This window comes from Phascolarctos cinereus, unplaced genomic scaffold (assembly GCF_003287225.1).
Source record: "Phascolarctos cinereus isolate Bilbo 61053 unplaced genomic scaffold, phaCin_HiC Scaffold_4;HRSCAF=312, whole genome shotgun sequence".
NCBI classification, from domain to species: Eukaryota; Metazoa; Chordata; class Mammalia; order Diprotodontia; family Phascolarctidae; genus Phascolarctos; species Phascolarctos cinereus.
The window spans coordinates 364,676,131-364,694,286 of record NW_027555847.1 but is presented as its reverse complement, the minus strand read 5'-3'; the positions used below and the strand labels follow the sequence as shown (position 1 = coordinate 364,694,286).

Genomic DNA, 18,156 nt, shown 5'->3' with positions numbered 1-18,156 from the left:
AGAAAATAACACCTTAAAAACCAAAATTGGCCTAAATGGCAAAGGAGGCACAAAAATTCCCTGAGGAAAAGAACTCCTTGAAAAGCAGGATAGGCAGAATGGAAAAGGAGGTACAAAATCTCACTGAAGAAAAGAATTCTTTAAAAATTAGAATTGGGCAAGTGAAAGCTAATGAATCCATGAGACATCAAGAAGCGATAAAACAAAGTCAAAAGAATGAAAAAAAAGTAGAAGAAAATGTGAAATGTCATATTAGAAAAACAATTGACTAGAAAAATAGTTCAAGGAGAGATAATTTAAGAATTATTGGACTACCTGAAAGCCATGAGCAAAGAAAGAGCCTAGATATCATATTTCAAGGAATAACCAAGGAAAACTCCAATATCTTAGATCCAGAGGCTAAAATATGAATTGAAAGAATCTACCAATTATCTCCTGAAAGAGATCCCACAATTGAAAACTCCCAGGAATATTATAGCCAAATTTCAGAGCCAGAAGAAAATATTGCAATAAGCCAGAAAGAAATAATTCAAATATCATGGATACACAGATTTAGTAGCTTCCACATTAAAGGACAGAAAGCTTGGTATATGATATTCTAGAAGGCAAAAGATCTAGGATTACAACCAAGAATAACCTACCCAGAAAACTGAGTCCAGCCCTTTAGGAGGAAAATGAATATTTAATAAAATAGGGACTTTCAAGCATTTCTGATGAAAAGACCAGCGCTGAATAGAAAATTTGACATTCAAACACAAAACTTCAAGAGAAGCATAAAAGGGTAAACTTGAAAGAATAATCATAAGTGTTTCAATAAAGTTAAACTCTTTACATTCTTATGTGGGAAGATGATGCATGTAACTCCTAAGGACTTAACCATTATTAGAGCAGTTAAAAGGAGTTTATATACAGAGGGCATGGATGTGAGTCAGTTATGTTGGAATGATCAAAAACCATTAATGGATGAGAAAGAGAGATGCACTGGGAGAAGGGAGAATTTTTCTCTCATTAAAGAGGCATGCAAGGTAGGACTTTTATAGTGGAGGGAGAAATGGGGGGTGACAGTAGTAGACAATGCTTGAACTTCACACTCAATCGAATATGTTCAAAGAGAGAAGAATATATACACACTCAATCATATGCGGAAATGTAACTTACCCGATAAGTAAATAGGAAGGGGAAGGGGATAACAGAAAGTTGGGGAGTGTGGGCAGTAAAAGGGAGAGAAGATTAAGGGAGGGAATGGTTAGATGCAAAATAGACCTTTTATTTTTTTAAATTATTCATTCTTGTTACTTTTTAAGTTCCAAACTGTTTCCCTTCTTTCTGTCCCACCCCGCACTAGAGAAAGCCACCATTTGACACAGATTTATAAATATATGTAAAACCATACTGTGATTACTTTGTTTTATCAGTTCTGTGGTAATGGAAAGCATATTCCTTCATAGGTCCTTTGTAGTTCATATGACTATAAAACTCAGAATAACTTGGTTGTTCACGTTATTCTTCAAACAATTATTGCCGTTACTGTCTGCAAGGTTCTCTTGGTTCTGCTCATTTCACTTTTCATTACTTCATGAAATTCTCTCCATGTTTTCTAAAATCAGCCAGCTCATAATTTCTTCCCTCACAGTAGTATTCCATCACAATGATATAATTTGTTTAGCCATTCCCCAATTGATGGGCATCCCTTTAATTTCTAGTTCTTTGCCACCACAAAGAGAACTACTGTTTTTTTTTTAATGCAATTGGGGTTAAGTGACTTGCCCAGAGTCACACAGCTAGTAAGTGTCAAGTGTTTGGGTCTGAGGCTGGATTTGAACTCAGGTCCTCCTGCTTCAGGGCTGATGCTCTATCCACTGTGCCACCTAACTGCCCCTTGAGATAAATATTTTAGAACATGTAGGTTCTTTTCCTTTTCCCCTGATCATCTTGGGAAACAGACCTAATAGTGGTATTTCTGGGTAAAAAAACATATATAGTTTTGTAACTCTTTGGGCCTAATTCCAGATTGCTCTCTAATATGGTTGAATCAGTCTGCAGTTCCACCAACAGTGTATTGATGTCCCAATTTTTCCACATCCTCTCTAACATTTGTCATTTTTCCCTTCAGTCATTTTAGCCAATGTTATAGGTGTGAGATAATGTCTCAAAGTTGTTTTAATTTGCATTTCTCTAATCAATAATGATTTAGAAGCAAAATAGACTTTTGAAGAGAAACAGGATAAAAAGAGAAAGAAGAAACAGAAGAAACGGAACAGAGGCAAAAACACAGTAATCTATTTTTCACCCTGAAGGATTATACTCAGTTTGGCTGGATAGGTTATTCTTGGTTATAATCCTAGCTGCTTTGACTTCTGAAATATCAAATTCCAAGCTCTCTGCAAAGTTAATGATCATAACCATGAATGTGAATTGGGATGAGCTCACTCATAAAACAGAAATGGATAGCAGAGTGGATTAGAAACCAGAATCTAACTATGTTTTTTACAAGAGACAGACTTGGAACAGAAAGATTCACACAGAATCAAAGGGCTAGAGCAAAATATAATATGATTCAGATAAACTTTAAAAAAAAAGGCAGGGGTAGCAATCGTGATCTCAGACCAAGCAAAAGCAAAAATAGACCTAATTAAAAAGTATAATCAGGGAAACTACATTTTGCTACAAGGTACTATAGATGATATGGTAACATCAAAGTTTTTACAGGAAGTTTCTCTGACAAAAGCCTTATTTCTCAAATATGTACACTAAATATAGAGCCGAGTCAAATTTATGAAGGTACAAGTCATTCCCTGTTTGATAAATGATCAAAGGGTGTAAGTAGGCAAATTTTTTTTTCTTTTAGGCAATTGGGGTTAAGTGAGTTGCCCAGGGTCACACAGCTAGTAAGTGTCAAGTGTTTGGTCTGAGGCCGGATTTGAACTCAGGTCCTCCTGACTTCAGGGCCGGTGCTCTATCCACTGCGCCACCTAGCTGCCCCATAAATAGGCAATTTTCAAACAAAGAAATCAAAGCTGTCTGTAGTCATTTGAAAAAATGCTCTAAATCACTATAGATTAGAAAAATGCAGATTAAAACAACTCTGAGATACCACCTCACATCTAAGAAATGCCAAATATTGGAGGGAATGTGGGAAAAATAGGTACACTAATGAACTATTGATAAGTAGTGAACCAGTATAACCATTATGGAAAACAATTTGGAACTAGGCCCAAAGGGCTATAAAGCTATGCATACCCTTTAATCCAGCAATACCACTATTAAGTCTATATACAAAAGAGATAAAAGGAAAAGGACCTATATGTGCAAAAATATGTATAGCAGCTCTTTTTTGTTGTGGCAAAGAATTGGAAATTGAGGAAGGTACTCATCATTTGGGCAATGAATGAACAAGTTGTGGTATATGAATGTGATAGAGTACTATTGTGCTGTAAGAAATTATGAAGGGGATTATTTCAGAAAAAAAAACATGGCAAGACATATATGAACTGATGCAAAGTGAAGTGAGAAGAACCAGGACTTCATTGCGCAGTATAACAACAATGTTGTAATGATAACTGTGAAAGACTTGGCTACTCTGATCAGTACAATGATCACAGATAGTTCCAAAGGACTCATGATGAAAAATGCTGTCTACCTCCAGAGAGAATTGATGAACTCAAGTATAAATTTAAGTATAATATTCACATTTTTAAATTTTTCTTGCTTTTTCAAAATATGGCTATTATGAAAATATGTTTTGTATGATTGTACATATGTAATTCATATTTTGCTTACATTCTCAGTGGGTGGGGTAGGGGTTGGAGGTAGGAAGACAATTTGGAACTCAAAATTTTAAAAGAATAGAATGTTAAAAATAAGTAGTGTTTTTAAAAGTGTTATTTTAGTCAGTGTTTACTGAGTGCCCACTATGTGCTGCAATATAGTAGAATTAATACAACTACTTGCTACAATCCCATAGTTTTATTTATATTATATATTTATGAGAAAAGGCTTAAGAAGATATCATAGGCTATTTACTAGTGAAGGAAAACAAATAAAGTTCACTTTTCAGTAAAGTTAAGTATCCCATGAAATGAAAAACGCCTTCTAACCCTCACCAAAAAAAAAAATCTTTAAACAGGCTTTAAAATCACTCTTTAAAACTATGAGGAAGACTGTACAGTATAGAGTCTAACTATATGTAGAAATCCATGCATGTTCAATAGAGATAAGAAACAGTTCCATTTCCATATTTGAAGGACTTTTGTGCATATACCTGTGTTTTAGCTAAATATTTAATCATTCTGTGTATGTATATATTACATGACGGGAACCCAGGGCCTCTGACTCTAAATTCAATGCTTTGCACACTACACCGGTGAAACGGCATGGAGGCTAGAAGTAGTCACAGATTTCCAGGGTTAGGAGGTTTTTGAGAGTGGGAGTTTGGAGTTTCCATTGGCCTAGTCTTGTGCTGGTACTGTAGTAACTAGAGCAATGTGTGGCATAGTGGGTAGAGTAGCAGCCTCATGGTAAGGAACACCTGGATCCAAATTCTGCCTCTGACATATACTGGCTGAATGACCCTAGGCAAACACTTAACCGTTTGATAACTCAGATCTTAGTCCACAAGTTGCAGGGCAGATGATGACCTCAGTGGTAGGAGTAGTTTTCATGGGTTCTGTATTCTAGAGAAATCACAAATTCCACACAAAAAAAGTGAATGTGTATCTATACTTATTTATGAGAGTTGATAATTAAAATAATTTCATGTTATTTTTATTGGGCATTTATGTTTTTATAGTTGAGTTTAATGACTTTTTAATTGACTGTTTTATACCTGCCTAGAATTATATTAAGCATTATGGGAGGGGGGTTATAAAGTAGTATATGACTGGTTCCTCCTCTTAAGAAGCTTAGAGTATGGTTCAGAAACAAAATTGATTCATATAAGATAATTACGTAACCATGTAAGGGAGTAAATCACAAAATACTGAATTAAACAGGATCACATTCCAGAACACATGGGTGGGAAACTCTTGTATAATGTTTTCAGATCTAGGAAGTCTATGTTTAGTGGTCAAGTAATATGAATAAGGTAGTTATCAAATAAAAAGTATAAGTTGTTATCAAACATCTGAAAAAATGCTCCAGATCACTATTAATAGGAGAAATGCAAATTAAAAACAATTGAAGTTACATTTAGCATGCATCAGATTGGCCAAGATAATAAAAGAAGAATGGCTGAAAAAAATGTGGTATAAGAACGTAATGGAATATTATTGCACCATAAGAAATGGCAAATATAGATTCAGAGAAACTTGAGAAAACATGTATGAACTGGTAAAATGAGCAGAACTAGAAGAAAAATTTATACAGTTCTGACATCATTAAATAACAATTTTGAAAGACTTTACAAACGCTGATTAGAGCAGTTGTCAATCATATTAAACGACGGTGCCCATCTTTTGGCAGAGACATGATAGAATGTAGGCACAGAATGAGGCACACCTTTTCAGACGTGGCCAATGTGTTAATTTCTTTTGTTTGATTATATTTATTTCTTCCAAAGGAAGGCTTCTGTTTGGATCGGGGTGGGGGGGGGTTGGGTTTGGGTTGAGGAAAGTGAAGCTGAGTTAGTGGGTAGTGATAAAGGTATAAGAAATAAAACAGTACCAATAAAACATTAAAATACTTTTCAAAATGCAAGAAAGGGACATAAGCAACAGGTTTGTTATTCTCTTGTTTCATATATATCTATATCTATATCTATATATATAATATTTATATATAATATTTATATATTCCATATACTTTCTAGAAACCTACATAATTTTACAATTGTGTACAAACCCCCTTTTTTCTCTCTATGTTAAGTTAGGTCTTTTTTATTATTAAGATCATAAGAAAAAGGAAAGTGAAAATGAATGAATAAAGTATTTTATGTAAAGGGTTTTGGGTTCACTAAATAGATCTAGGATCTCAGAGGTGTGAAACTTTTCCATCAGTTCAAATCACAACTAATCCATGCTTTCTCATCCTGTGTAAGTTTTGGCTTTGTCTTCCCATTAGTCCTCCCAGAGAGGATCTACACAATGAAATGGGGACCTTCCTCTGGTCTTTTAAAAAAAGTTTGTGAGTACCACTGTATCACTTGGACTATTGATCTTTTACCCTACCATCTTGCCACTTTGCCCTTTCTGTCCTGCATCCTTTTTTCAAAGAGAGATTTCCTAGATAAGATCCCTTGTACCACTTTTCATGAAGAAGTAATCATTAGTAATATACTTCAGCCACTTTATGCTCACCATGCTTTTCTACCCACAATTTCATTGATTTGGATACTTTATTCACTGATACACCTCATATACTAGATATTTTCTGAAAATTGTTTTAACTGAAAAGAGTCACCCTGTGGTTGAACACCTGGTGACGAATGAGTTTCTCCAAATTTTGCAGGGCTAGTTCTCAGATGAGTGATGTTGCAGTTCAGCTTTGGACCCATATACAATGCCATTTCCTTGTGGTATGACCTTCCTGCTCTTATACTTCTCTGGCAGAGTTATGGAGAACCATGGATGCCTTCATTCCATAGTGAGGCGGCAGAGTAGGGATTAGTAGAAGAATGAGATTATTGGCATTAAAAGGGATGATTTTTTTTGGTGTCACTGTAGTTTCTTGGGGTAGTGAAAAACACCGTTCCTCTATTAAATATTCATTTAAATATAAATTATACCCTAGAAGGAAGGAATTGTGCCTTATATAATTAAGTTATTAAATAACTTATTTTCAAAGCACCAAGTATCCCCCACAGAACCTAGCATAGTGTCTTACACTCAGTAAGTGCTTAATAAATGTATTTTGAATAAAAGAAAGTTTTTGGAAGGTTGATTCATTTTTAAGACTTTATTTTTGCTTATTATTGGAGCAGAGAGGGGAATCTGGACCTATTATTTCATTAGTATCAGCAACTATGAGGTGAGAAACTTGCCTACCAATGCCAATCAGCATCTTATATATAAAATGCAATATTAGAAAGTTGTCTGGCTCATTGAACAGTTCAGTGACTTGCCTAGGGTCACACATCTAGTGGGTTTAGAGGCAGGATTTGACTACCAGTGTTCCTGACCCCAAAACTAGCCCTCTATGTACTGCATCATGCTGCTATCATGATACATTGTTTAGTAAAAAATCGAGAGCATGTTATTTCCAAATGACAGAATGGGCCATGCTCTGAAAAGTGAGGAAAATAGCTGCATGTGTTGCCTGTTTTAAAATCTATATTTGCTGATTGGGTTTTTCATCTTGATGAAATATGAAAAAGTGAAATTGTTGTAAAACAATAGAATAATAATGTTTTCAGACGAACTAAGAGACTACTGATGCTTTGGGAATGTTAGCCCAGGCTTTGTCTCTGTTTTGGTGTGGGATCTTGCCTTCAGTATGCCCGTTCCATCATGCAGAGCTTTTGCTCTGAAAGAGGGCATACAGAGCAGCTGGCCCAGCTGCAGGTGGTGGTTAATCTCTGTCCACTCATGACCAGTGCCGTGTGATGTTAATGAATGAACAAGAAGCCTGTTGCGTTTCTAGAAAAGTCATACCTTAGTAAACCTTAAGGAAAAAAGAAAACAGCCCACTGACAGAAACCTATGTATCTAGGTATAAATTCTCTATGTGGTAAGCCTCTTAAAGGGGTTTGGGTTTTATTTTGTTTTCATGTATTAATCTGTATAAAATAGAATTGAAATTAGTTAATAGCAGAAGATTTGTATTTTAAAATCATGTTCTTATTGTATCTTCCATTTCTAAAAATCTTAGAGAAAACAAAAACAAAAACAAATTCATCAGCACTAATCTCCTATAAAATTTGGTTGTATTTTCAAGCAGCTCATTGACCTAGAAAATTAAGGACCATTCATGAAAGAAAAAAAATGCTTTAAAGATAACCCAGAGAATTGAAGGGATTGATGGAAGGCTTTTTTTTTGGAGGAGGAAATACAATAGAACAACCAAACTTTTTTCTACTTTATATTGACTACATATATCCAGTAATTTTTGAATGTCATTGAATCTTTTTTTAGTCTTCAGTATACTGTTATTGTTGTTCGATTAGGTTGTTTTTATCTCTTGAGAGAAAGTTCTAAAATGTGTGTGCATCTGTATATGCACCCACACGTGTACATGTGTGTTTACTCTATTCTTTTGCTTCATATTTCATTTTGACAGATGGTTAAGTCTGACAGTTTTGCATAGTGACATTTAACTGAAATTTTCTTAAATGTAACATTTAAATTACTTTGAAACAGATGGATAGAAGGATAGAATAGAATTAACAGTCATATTGTGAATGGGAGATTTTTTTCTATACAAATTTATTTGTAATGTATATTGTATTTATTATGTTATGTTTTTCTTTTGACTGGAAAATCGGTCATGGTCTAGCTTTGAAGATTTCTTCATATGAAAGAGAAGAAAATCCTAGAAAATTACAGCTATTCCTCTATATATGATTAATTTATGAAAGCAGTTTCTTTTCTTTTTTGCCCATTCAACTATGTTCACACTGAGTTCAGTAAGAACATATCTAATTTGTTCTGTTGCATCCTTTATATTGTGTTTTTATAAACAAAATATAGCCTGATAACATTGCTTTTATTCAAGACTAAGCTTTATTCTGACAAAAAAAAATTAAATAGTTCAAAGCCACCTTGGTTTACTTAACCCTTTGAGTCCTATAATTTAAAAGATTTTGGTCCTAGGCTTGTGGTATTTAAAGCCAAAAAGGATCTCAGAAATTACCTAATGCAATCTCTTCCTTTAAATGAAAAACTTAAGAAAGAAATTTTCAGTAACTTGCCCAAGTTCAACCAGAAATGGTTGGATTTTGAACCTAGGTCTACTAGCTCCCCATCTAGTACTTGGCTTCCCCACAGATGGTAATTTATGATGGATATCCTATGTAGAGATTTTTGATAACTTTCTAGATATCAGAACATGCAGCCTATAGTTCCTTTTGATTCCCTACAGATCAACAGAATAACCTCCACATCCATTCTATAAAAGAGTATTGTATTAAATTCTAGGTTTTATAGAATCTTATACTTTTATAGATGGATAATCTTGACTTTAGGAGCTGTACAAAAAAGTGATGATGAAATCCTAATATCACCAATGAGATAACTTTAATAGTTATGTTATCAAGCAAGAAGCGAAAGGCCATATCAAAAAGATCACTGGAGGGACTTAAAATTCATCTTTGTTCTGCTGTTCATTAATGTTTCTATGATTTTTTTTTTACAAGTCACTTAAACGTCCCAAGTTTCATTGAGTTTCCTCATCTTTAAAATGGAGGGTTGGGGTTTGTATGTCCATTGTCTGTAGAGTGGTAAATTTAATTTAATTTAATCCTGGAAAGTGATTTGGAATTATGCAAAAAAAAAAGTGCCTAGAATGTCTGTATCTTTTAACTTTGAAATTCCATTGCTACACATTTACCCCAGAGAAGTTAAAGAAAAGGTCCCATATGCACAAAAACATACAGCAGCATTTTTTTTTAATGATAGCAAATAGCTGGAAACAAAGTAGAGTCCCATTAATTGAGGAATGGTAAGCAAATTGTGGCATATGAATGTACTGGAATATTAAAAGATCTAATATGAAGAATTCAGAGATGCATGAAAACATTTAATAGAGTCATAGATTTTGAGAATTAGGAGGACCTTAGCAGTTTTCTAGTTCAACCCCTACATGAAAGGAACGCTCACTATAATATATCTTGCAGATAGTTGTCCAGCCTCTGTTTGAATACTTTCACTAAGGTGAAGCTGTCCATACTATCTGTACTGTCTTGAGGAAAACAGTTCACTTTTGGGCAGTTCTAATAGTTAGGAAATTTTTCCTATTGGCCTCTTTGCAACTTTGCCCATTTCTCTTGGTTCTATTCTCTGGAGCCAAACAGAGCAAATCTATCACTCTTCTGTGCAACATTCCTTTAAATTCTTCAAGACAACCTTTATGTTCCTCTGAGTCATCATTGTCATCTTCTTTTTCTTCTTTTTTTTTTCTGGGTAAAACAAATGTAATTTCTTCAACCCGTCCACATGTGACATGAGCTCAAGGGCCTTCACCATCCTAGTTGTTCTCTTCTGTTCCCTCTCCATTTTATCAATGCCCTCTGTAAACTGTTATGCCCAGTTGCCCTGAGTGATAGAAAGATATCTAAGATACAGAGTTTATTAGGGAAAATTAAGTAACAATTTGAAGCAGTATGAGTAAGGGCCAATTTGAATGGAGTTTCAGAATTTGAAGTCAGGGCTCAATGTAGAAAACAAGTCCTCCGAGAAGGTTTTTTGAAGAAATTGGATTTTATTAGGGCCCTGAAAAAGCATAGGCTTACGGGATCATAGATTTAGAGAAGTAGCTGACCTTACAAAGTACCTTTATTTTTCAGATGACAAAATGGACTCAGAGAGGTTTTGGTGTCTAAGGTAGGATATGAACTTAGTCCAGCAATCTATCTGTGATACTATACTGCCTCCTAGATAGATAGGGTTTGGATTAGGGAAGAGAGATAAATCAGATTCTACGTCCAAGTTTGAGGTGAGAATAAAGAACAAATTATTAGAATGGGATAGTGCTGACCACTTGGGGGTTATGTGATTAGCTAGCATTCTAGAGTGTCATTTGTAGTCTGAATTAGCCAGAAATAACACTCATATGCAGTGGGAAAAAGTGCTAGATTTGGAGGGTAGGGATCCTGGGTTCAAATCCCATCTCTGCCACTTACTACCTGAATGACTACTCTGGGCCTGTTTCCTCATATGTAAAATAATTGTTTGGTCCAGATGACCTCTAAGGTCTCTTTCAGAGATCAAAGCCACACATCTTCTGTTGTTTCTGAGCTTGTTTTTCAATACACATCTAGAGCCCACTCCTCTCTGCCACCCCTCGATACAGAGTTCTTCCTTAGTCCACCCTGGATATATGACCCAGAACTGAGTAGTGTGTGATAGAGCTTCCAGATGGCAACCATTCCTGTACCCCTGGGATCTGTTCCTGTCCCAGTGTTTTCCAGCCTTGGTACTCAGTTCCAGCCATTTTTCATTACCCATGTGTTGGAATACTCTGCACATAGGTGCTTAGTAAATGTTTATTGACTGTGACTGAGAAATCACTATGTGTTATAGAGCCTGGGTGACTGAGGAAAAGATGGTATTGCTGTAAGATGACAGGAAAGTAGGGAGGAAAATCCAATTTACTTGACTGAATATTCAGTTATTTTGGTGTCCTGTAGATATGAGGCCTCCTCAAGAAGATCCATAGCCACTCAAGAGACTATCATAGTAGTTCATTTAGGAGCAAGCGAATGGATAAAGAATGCATATTGTCCGTATTGGGGTTTGTGTCTGAACAAGCCATTCATTAACAATTCAATCAACATATTTATCTGTCTGACCACTCAGGCTCCTTTTCTAGATCATTTTTCTTCTCTCCACTCGCTAAATGTGAGCAGCCCTTGAAGTCTCTTATCCTGGACTCTCATTTCTCTATCTTGATGATCTCAATTCCCATGGGGTTCAATTATCATCTTTATGTAGATGACTCCAAAATCTATGTATCTGGCCCTAATCTCTCTTCTTGATGCCAGTTTTTTATTACCAACTCCCTTCTTGTTATCTCTAGTTGAATCAACTTTAACTCAAATTCAACATGTACAAAATGGAATTCATTGTTTCCACCTAAATTCATCTGTCCTCCAGACTTCCCCATTCTCTTTATTTCTTCCATCTTCCTCGCTCTCTTTGCATATCTAACCAGTTATCAAGTTTTGTCTATCTAATTCCGCAACATCTCTTGCATCCAATTCTGTTTCTCCTTTCTACCTTAGTTCAGGTGCGTATTACCTCTCACCTAGACTAGTCTAATGAGTAACCTCCTAATTGGTCTCCCCACCTTAAGTCTCTTCCTTCTCCAAACCATCCTCCTCATAGCTAGCTGCCAAATTACTATTCTTAAAACAGATCTGAACCATGTGACCACCCCCATCCCCACTAAAAAATCCTCTGCAACTCCCCTCTTGACAAAAGGACAAAATATAATGTACTCTCAGCCGGACATTTAAAGACCTTAACTCTGTCTCCCCACTTTCAAGTTTTATTTCATATTACTCCATCTCAGTGCAGTGTCCATTCCAGTCACTCTGTCTTGCTAGATGTTCTCCATATGTAATATAACACATCCCACCTCATTGATTTAATATAAGTGGTCTGTCTTGTATATTAAGGAATGCTCACTTATACCTCACAGAATCCTTCCTTCAAAGAGAATCATAGCTTTAAACACATCTTACATGAGGACTTTCTTGATGCTCCCAGTTATTAGCACTCTTCCCTTTGAAGGTACTTTGTAATGTTATGTATATAATTTGTTTGCTCACTTGTATACATATCATATTCCTCCAATTCAGGCAAATTTTTCTTGTATCATGGACTCCATTGACAGTTTGGTAAAAGTCATGTACTGAGGGGGTACCAAGTGAGCAGCCCAAGAACTGTCTTGGTGTCCACCACATATGAGAAGACTTAGAAAAATGGCTCAGACATGTTAGGTAGATCCTTTATGGGGAATTTATGGATCATCTTAGACATTAGTTCATCATGGAAGACATGAATAGGTTATGCTCTGCAACAGTATAGGGCTACCCAAATTGAGACCTCAAATCTGTCAAACCGGCATTGCTTAGTTGCTCTGTTTTAAAAGCTCTTTATTATAATCAACTATTTTGTTTCTTTAGTTCATTAAAAATTATCAGCTTCTGTGATGTTAATATTAATTATCCTTAATGAGTTAATTCTGAATCAAACAAATTGTGAAGATTTTAAAACAAATATTCATTGAATACTAACAATATACAAAATATTTTCAGCATCTTTGATTAGATATAACACATCAAATGAACCCTGATATAGGAAAAAAAATTTTATGGTTTAAAATATATTTGGACACATTATAAATTCCATATACTAAATTATTCTTTTGTGTTTTGTCTTTATTAGTATTGTCAAGACTTGTTTATCGACATTCATAGACAGAAATACTAGCATGGCTAATTTCAGAAACATTTTAATAATTTTGGAATGTGATTTTTAAAAATGTACATCTGCACATGGATCTGTCCTACTCTGTAGCTTAAGCTAATTCAAATAAAACACTCAAACCACAGTACTAATTCTATTTTAGTTACTCAGTACTTATTGAATTGAATTGGGGTTAAAATTAGTGAAGCCCAGGAAAGCTGTTCAAAGGTCTGAATTAATTTTAGGTCAGATTATAAAAGTCTTTTAAGTTTGAGCAAGCTGAAGCCAATCACCTAACACTATTTATTATTTATGTTATTTATGTTATTTATTTATTATTTATGTTAGTCAACTGACACTATTTTTCTTTGGCACTTTTTTGAGATGGGTCAATGTTTCTCAGTCAATCAAAAGCATACCTTTGTATAGAAAAGGCCTTTTTTCACTATTTCTTTCTCAATTGCGCTTGTCTGTTTCTCCACAATTTTTCTCTTATTCCTTTCTCTTCCACTTTAAATGATATTCAACATTAAATGTTTGAAGGGTAAAATGGTAAGTGTTATATGTAAATATCTTTATCTGGAAGGCTAATTGGGTTAAGTAAATTATGTGTGTAATAATATATGTGGTTTTATACATATTTTAAAAGTACATTTTCAATAAAGATTATAAAATTATAGTATAAAAGGTTTTTGTTTTTTTAAGAACACTGTATAAATGGCTATGCTTCTGGTACCAACCAAAGTTTAAAATGTTGAACCTTAGATAAATTTGGGAGAACAGATTTTGAATATCTAAGAATTTAAAGTGAGCATCATTTGCTTGAGAAATGAAGCCTCATCTTAGCAACATTCTTTAATCTTTCATTCATCTCTAATGGGTTTCTTGTTTGTTTTTTTGGTGAGGCACTTGGGGTCAAGTGACTTGTTCAGGGTCACACGGATAATAAGTGTCATGTGTTTGGTCTGAGGCCGGATTTGAACTCAGGGCCTCCTTACTTCAGGACGGGTGCTCTATCCACTGTGCCACCTAGCTGCCCCTCTGATGGTTTTTTAAACATGAATTTACATTACAGGCTAGAAAACAAATCCAATCTCATTATGTAAGAAAGTTCCTTATATGATTAATGAGTACTTATGCCTAACTCTTTAATCAGAAGTTATCATGTTTGTATTCATACCTTTACCACTGTGATTAGTAAGGGTTACAGAGAGAAGAAAATACGTAACTTTGACTTTAGTAGAACTGATTGGGAGAGATAGGGGGTGCAGTGAAACTCAGCACTTCATCATTTCACTAGCTTTTAGTGATATTTATTTTTTCATTTTTGGAAGATGTTGATTTTAATGTGCATCCTTCCTTATCCACAACCTAAAATATCTTATGCCTGATCTTTTCTGTTCTATAGAATGTCAGTATGGGTTAATATGCCATATATATTGCTACAAATACTTCATGTATTTTGAGCAAGAACAATAATGCAGGTTGCTTAAGCATTGTGTCTAGGTAAGCCAGTCTTACTTAGAACATCTTATAACATCACAAATGACAGAAGTAGTTTTGTCCTTTTCATTTCTTTGGTGATATTTATCTGAGTATTAATGCTATTTAGAGAACTTTGGTTTTAATGTCTGAAATGCTGACTTTCGAATGCATATTCCTTTTGACTTTATAAAGGAAAATGTAAAAGAAAAAAACTTTTCAAGACATTCTTTCTTGACTTGTTCTAGGCTTTGTGATATTTATTCAGTACTAGGGCTTGATAATTTGTTAACAAGGCTTTTTTAACAGTTTGGACAGATGCACACACTGTTTTCAATCTTCACGGTTAATTATTCGATTTTGTATTTGATGCTAGAACACCCTGACTCCTAATCACTACTCATTGTTGGCAGTCCATTATATTCTAACTGTTTGAGCGCTCCCATTGACCTTGAACCGACATTATAAGCTGTGTCTAATCTTTTCAGTCTATATTTCTAATGCTTTTCTTTTTTTCCCTTTTGTCTGATCCTCATTTAGCATCACAATGGGGCTGCCCCTGAGTCCAGCAGCTGACTCCGCCCGCTCTGCAAGACATGCCCTCTCACTCATTGCCACTGCCAGACCACCCGCCTTTATCACAACTATTGCCAAGGAGGTAAGAGGAGCTTTTGAGTAATCCCTGAGCCTCTCTCTCCAAAAGAATACTTTGATTGTGACATTCAGTCTTTAAATGTTGAAATTTAAACCTTATAGAATAATAACTGTTCAGTGCTAAAGTAGAGAAATTAATATGGATGAATGAATAAGCTCATTTACACTAAAGGCTAAGTAGTAGTTAATGTGTACGGCAGAAAAAAATTAGCTGATTAATTTATTTCGCTTTGTGTACATTCCTATTTTCAAAGATAGTGATTAAAAAAAAATTCTTATTGGTTCTGGTTTCCTACCACGAAACTCAAGACTTCTTAAATTCAAATAATCTAGATTATAATTTCCTTATGAGAAAGGATTATGCATTATTCATCTTTGTATCCCTTGAGAACCTAGTATAACTTGTACTGTATAGTTATGTGCTCAGTAATTATGTTAAATTGAAATACAAACAACTATTTACCAAGTATTTGCTTCTAATCAAGATGGAATTGCCTATTTAAAATCAACTAGTTTGCTATGGCAGTAGATGTGTAAGCAGAAATATTACTGAAGTTACTAATTGATTTTCCTCTACTGTAGGTCAAAACTAAAGAGTTGACTATCAGCTGATTTCGACATTGGCTATAGTGTAATGGGCTAATGTTACTACCTGTTTCAAATTCAAAGAAAGAACAATAAATTATCTTTCCAGTAAAGCTCTGCTAGGTTCTTTGCCTTGTGGGAGGAAACGAAGAGAAGGCAAGATTGAGAATACTAAAAATGGTTTTATTGTCTCATAAGTAGTATGCTGTCCTTCATGTGCTAAGATGATGTTACTCAGTTAGTTATGTACTTTGAGTTGTTTTTTCTGGTAGTGGAGATAGATTTATAAGTACTGAGTAGCCTCAGAAGTACCAATTTGTGAATTCATAGATCTTCAACTCAGGTCTACCCCCAGGGCCATCTCTATATGGAAACTCAGTAAATACCTTTTGAATGAACCTAAACACTCACTGAGTAGCTCACTGGGTTAAGGTCAGTCAATAATCAAACATCAAACATTTATTAAGCAATTTCTATGTTCCAAAATGTGCTAAACTGAGAATACTAAAGAGGCTAAAGACAGACCCTGCCCTCAAAGAGTTTCACATCTGAGGAGGGAAACAGTATAGGTCTGGGATTAGACTTGTGATTTCATTGGTATGGGGGAATTCTCAGATAAGGAACACTTTCTCTACCAATTTAGATCAGTACCTCTCTGTAACTTAGAGAAGTAATTCAGTACTCAACAGAATGACTTCTTAAGAGTCATATATTACTATGTATCAGAAGTGGACTTGAACCCACATCTTCTTGGGGCTTTTGAGGGTGGCTCCCTGATCACCACCCCATAAAACCTTTTTGCTTATATGATTCAAAGCCAGCAATGGAAATGTATTTCCATGAATATCACAGAATATTAGAGCTTCATTTGTTGTTCAGTTGTTTCAGTCATGTTCAGTCATGTGACCCCCTTTGGGGTTTTCTTGACAAAGATACTGAAGTGGTTTGCCATTTTCTTCTCCAGGTCATTTTTACAGGTGAGGAAACTGAGGTAAATAGGGTTATGTGACTTGCTCAGGGGCATCTAGCTAGTAAGTATCTGAGGCCAGACTTGAACTCACAAAAGTGAATCTTGTTGACTCCAGGCCCAGTACTGTATCTACTGTGCCACCCTACCTGCCCTATTAGAGCTTCAGGGGTACTCTAAAGATTAACTAGTCCAGTCCTCTCATTTTACAGATGAAGAAACTGAGGCCCTTTTAGGTAACAATCAGGTTCAGTCATTTTAATCTAGGCTAACAAAACAAGTTTGATATGAACTTGTTTACATGTAAATATAACCAACTGGTAAATATTTCCCCCTACAGTTTTGTTTTTACCATTTATAATGTTATTTCTACATTTTAATAATTAAGCTTCTTTATTAATAAAGTACTTAATTACTAATTACTTAATTGCTAATAATTAAGGCCTTAGGATTCACAAAGTGCTTTCTTCATAACCACACTATGAGTTAGGTATTGTGTAAAATCAAATTAACAGGCATTTAAGTGCCTACTGTGTGCCAGCCTGGGAATAAAAGTAATGCAAAAGATAGTTCCTGCTCTTATTATACCTATTTTACAGAAAAGGAAACTAAGGGTCAGAGACTTTGTGGTTTATAAGACCCTGCTCAAGCCACACCCCAAACCCAGTTTCCTGTTTGCAGTTTCACGGAACTTTCCAGCACTGTCTGTATCTATTTTCCATGTACCCCTCCCCTCTCCAAAGTAAACTGCGGTCCATGCTATAAGCTGTATAGGAAGAGCCATCAAGGAGATAGATTCAACTTTTTTTTTTTTTAAAAAAAGAGCATTGTAATATAGAGTAGAAAAATCGCTGGATTTGAAATCAGAAGAATGGAATTTAAATCCTGGCTTTGCAACTAGGTAACTATGAATAAGCCAGTTAACCTTTATGAGCTTCACTTTTCTCATCCGGAAAATGGGAGTCATAGGACTTGTACTATTTTGCTAATAATACCCTGTACCCTGTGAGGGTTGTTGTTGATAAAACACTTTATACCTCTTAAAGTACTATATAAAAGTGAGCTATTACTTTCACTTAAATATTGTTTTCTGATTAATGTCACCATTACTTTCTATTTTACATTTAACCTTAATAAATATATGTAACATATTGATACTTTCTTATAGTTCATATTAAATTTGTCATGTCCTTAAATCCCGCAAGAGGGCTGCTAGGTGGCACAGTGGATAGAGCGCTGTCCCTGAAGTCAGGAGGACCTGAGTTCAAATCCGGCCTCAGACCAAACACTTGACACTTACTAGCTGTGTGACCCTGAGCAAGTCACTTAACCTCAATTGCCCAAAAAACAAAAACAAACAAACAAACAAAAAAAACATACTGCTGGCTTAAATCCAAGACAGATCTA

General features: G+C 35.1%; 1 protein-coding gene across 2 annotated transcripts in view; it reads left to right on the top strand.

Moving 5' to 3' along the window:
* The window catches only part of WDR7 (WD repeat domain 7), a 462,409-nt gene that overhangs the window by 330,791 nt on the left and 113,462 nt on the right, over nucleotides 1-18,156 (top strand). For both annotated transcript variants that reach the window (XM_020994630.2, XM_020994621.2), the window contains one exon: nucleotides 15,084-15,201. In XM_020994630.2, the coding sequence (XP_020850289.1) occupies nucleotides 15,084-15,201 (118 nt within the window). The remainder of the gene's footprint in view (nucleotides 1-15,083; nucleotides 15,202-18,156) is intronic.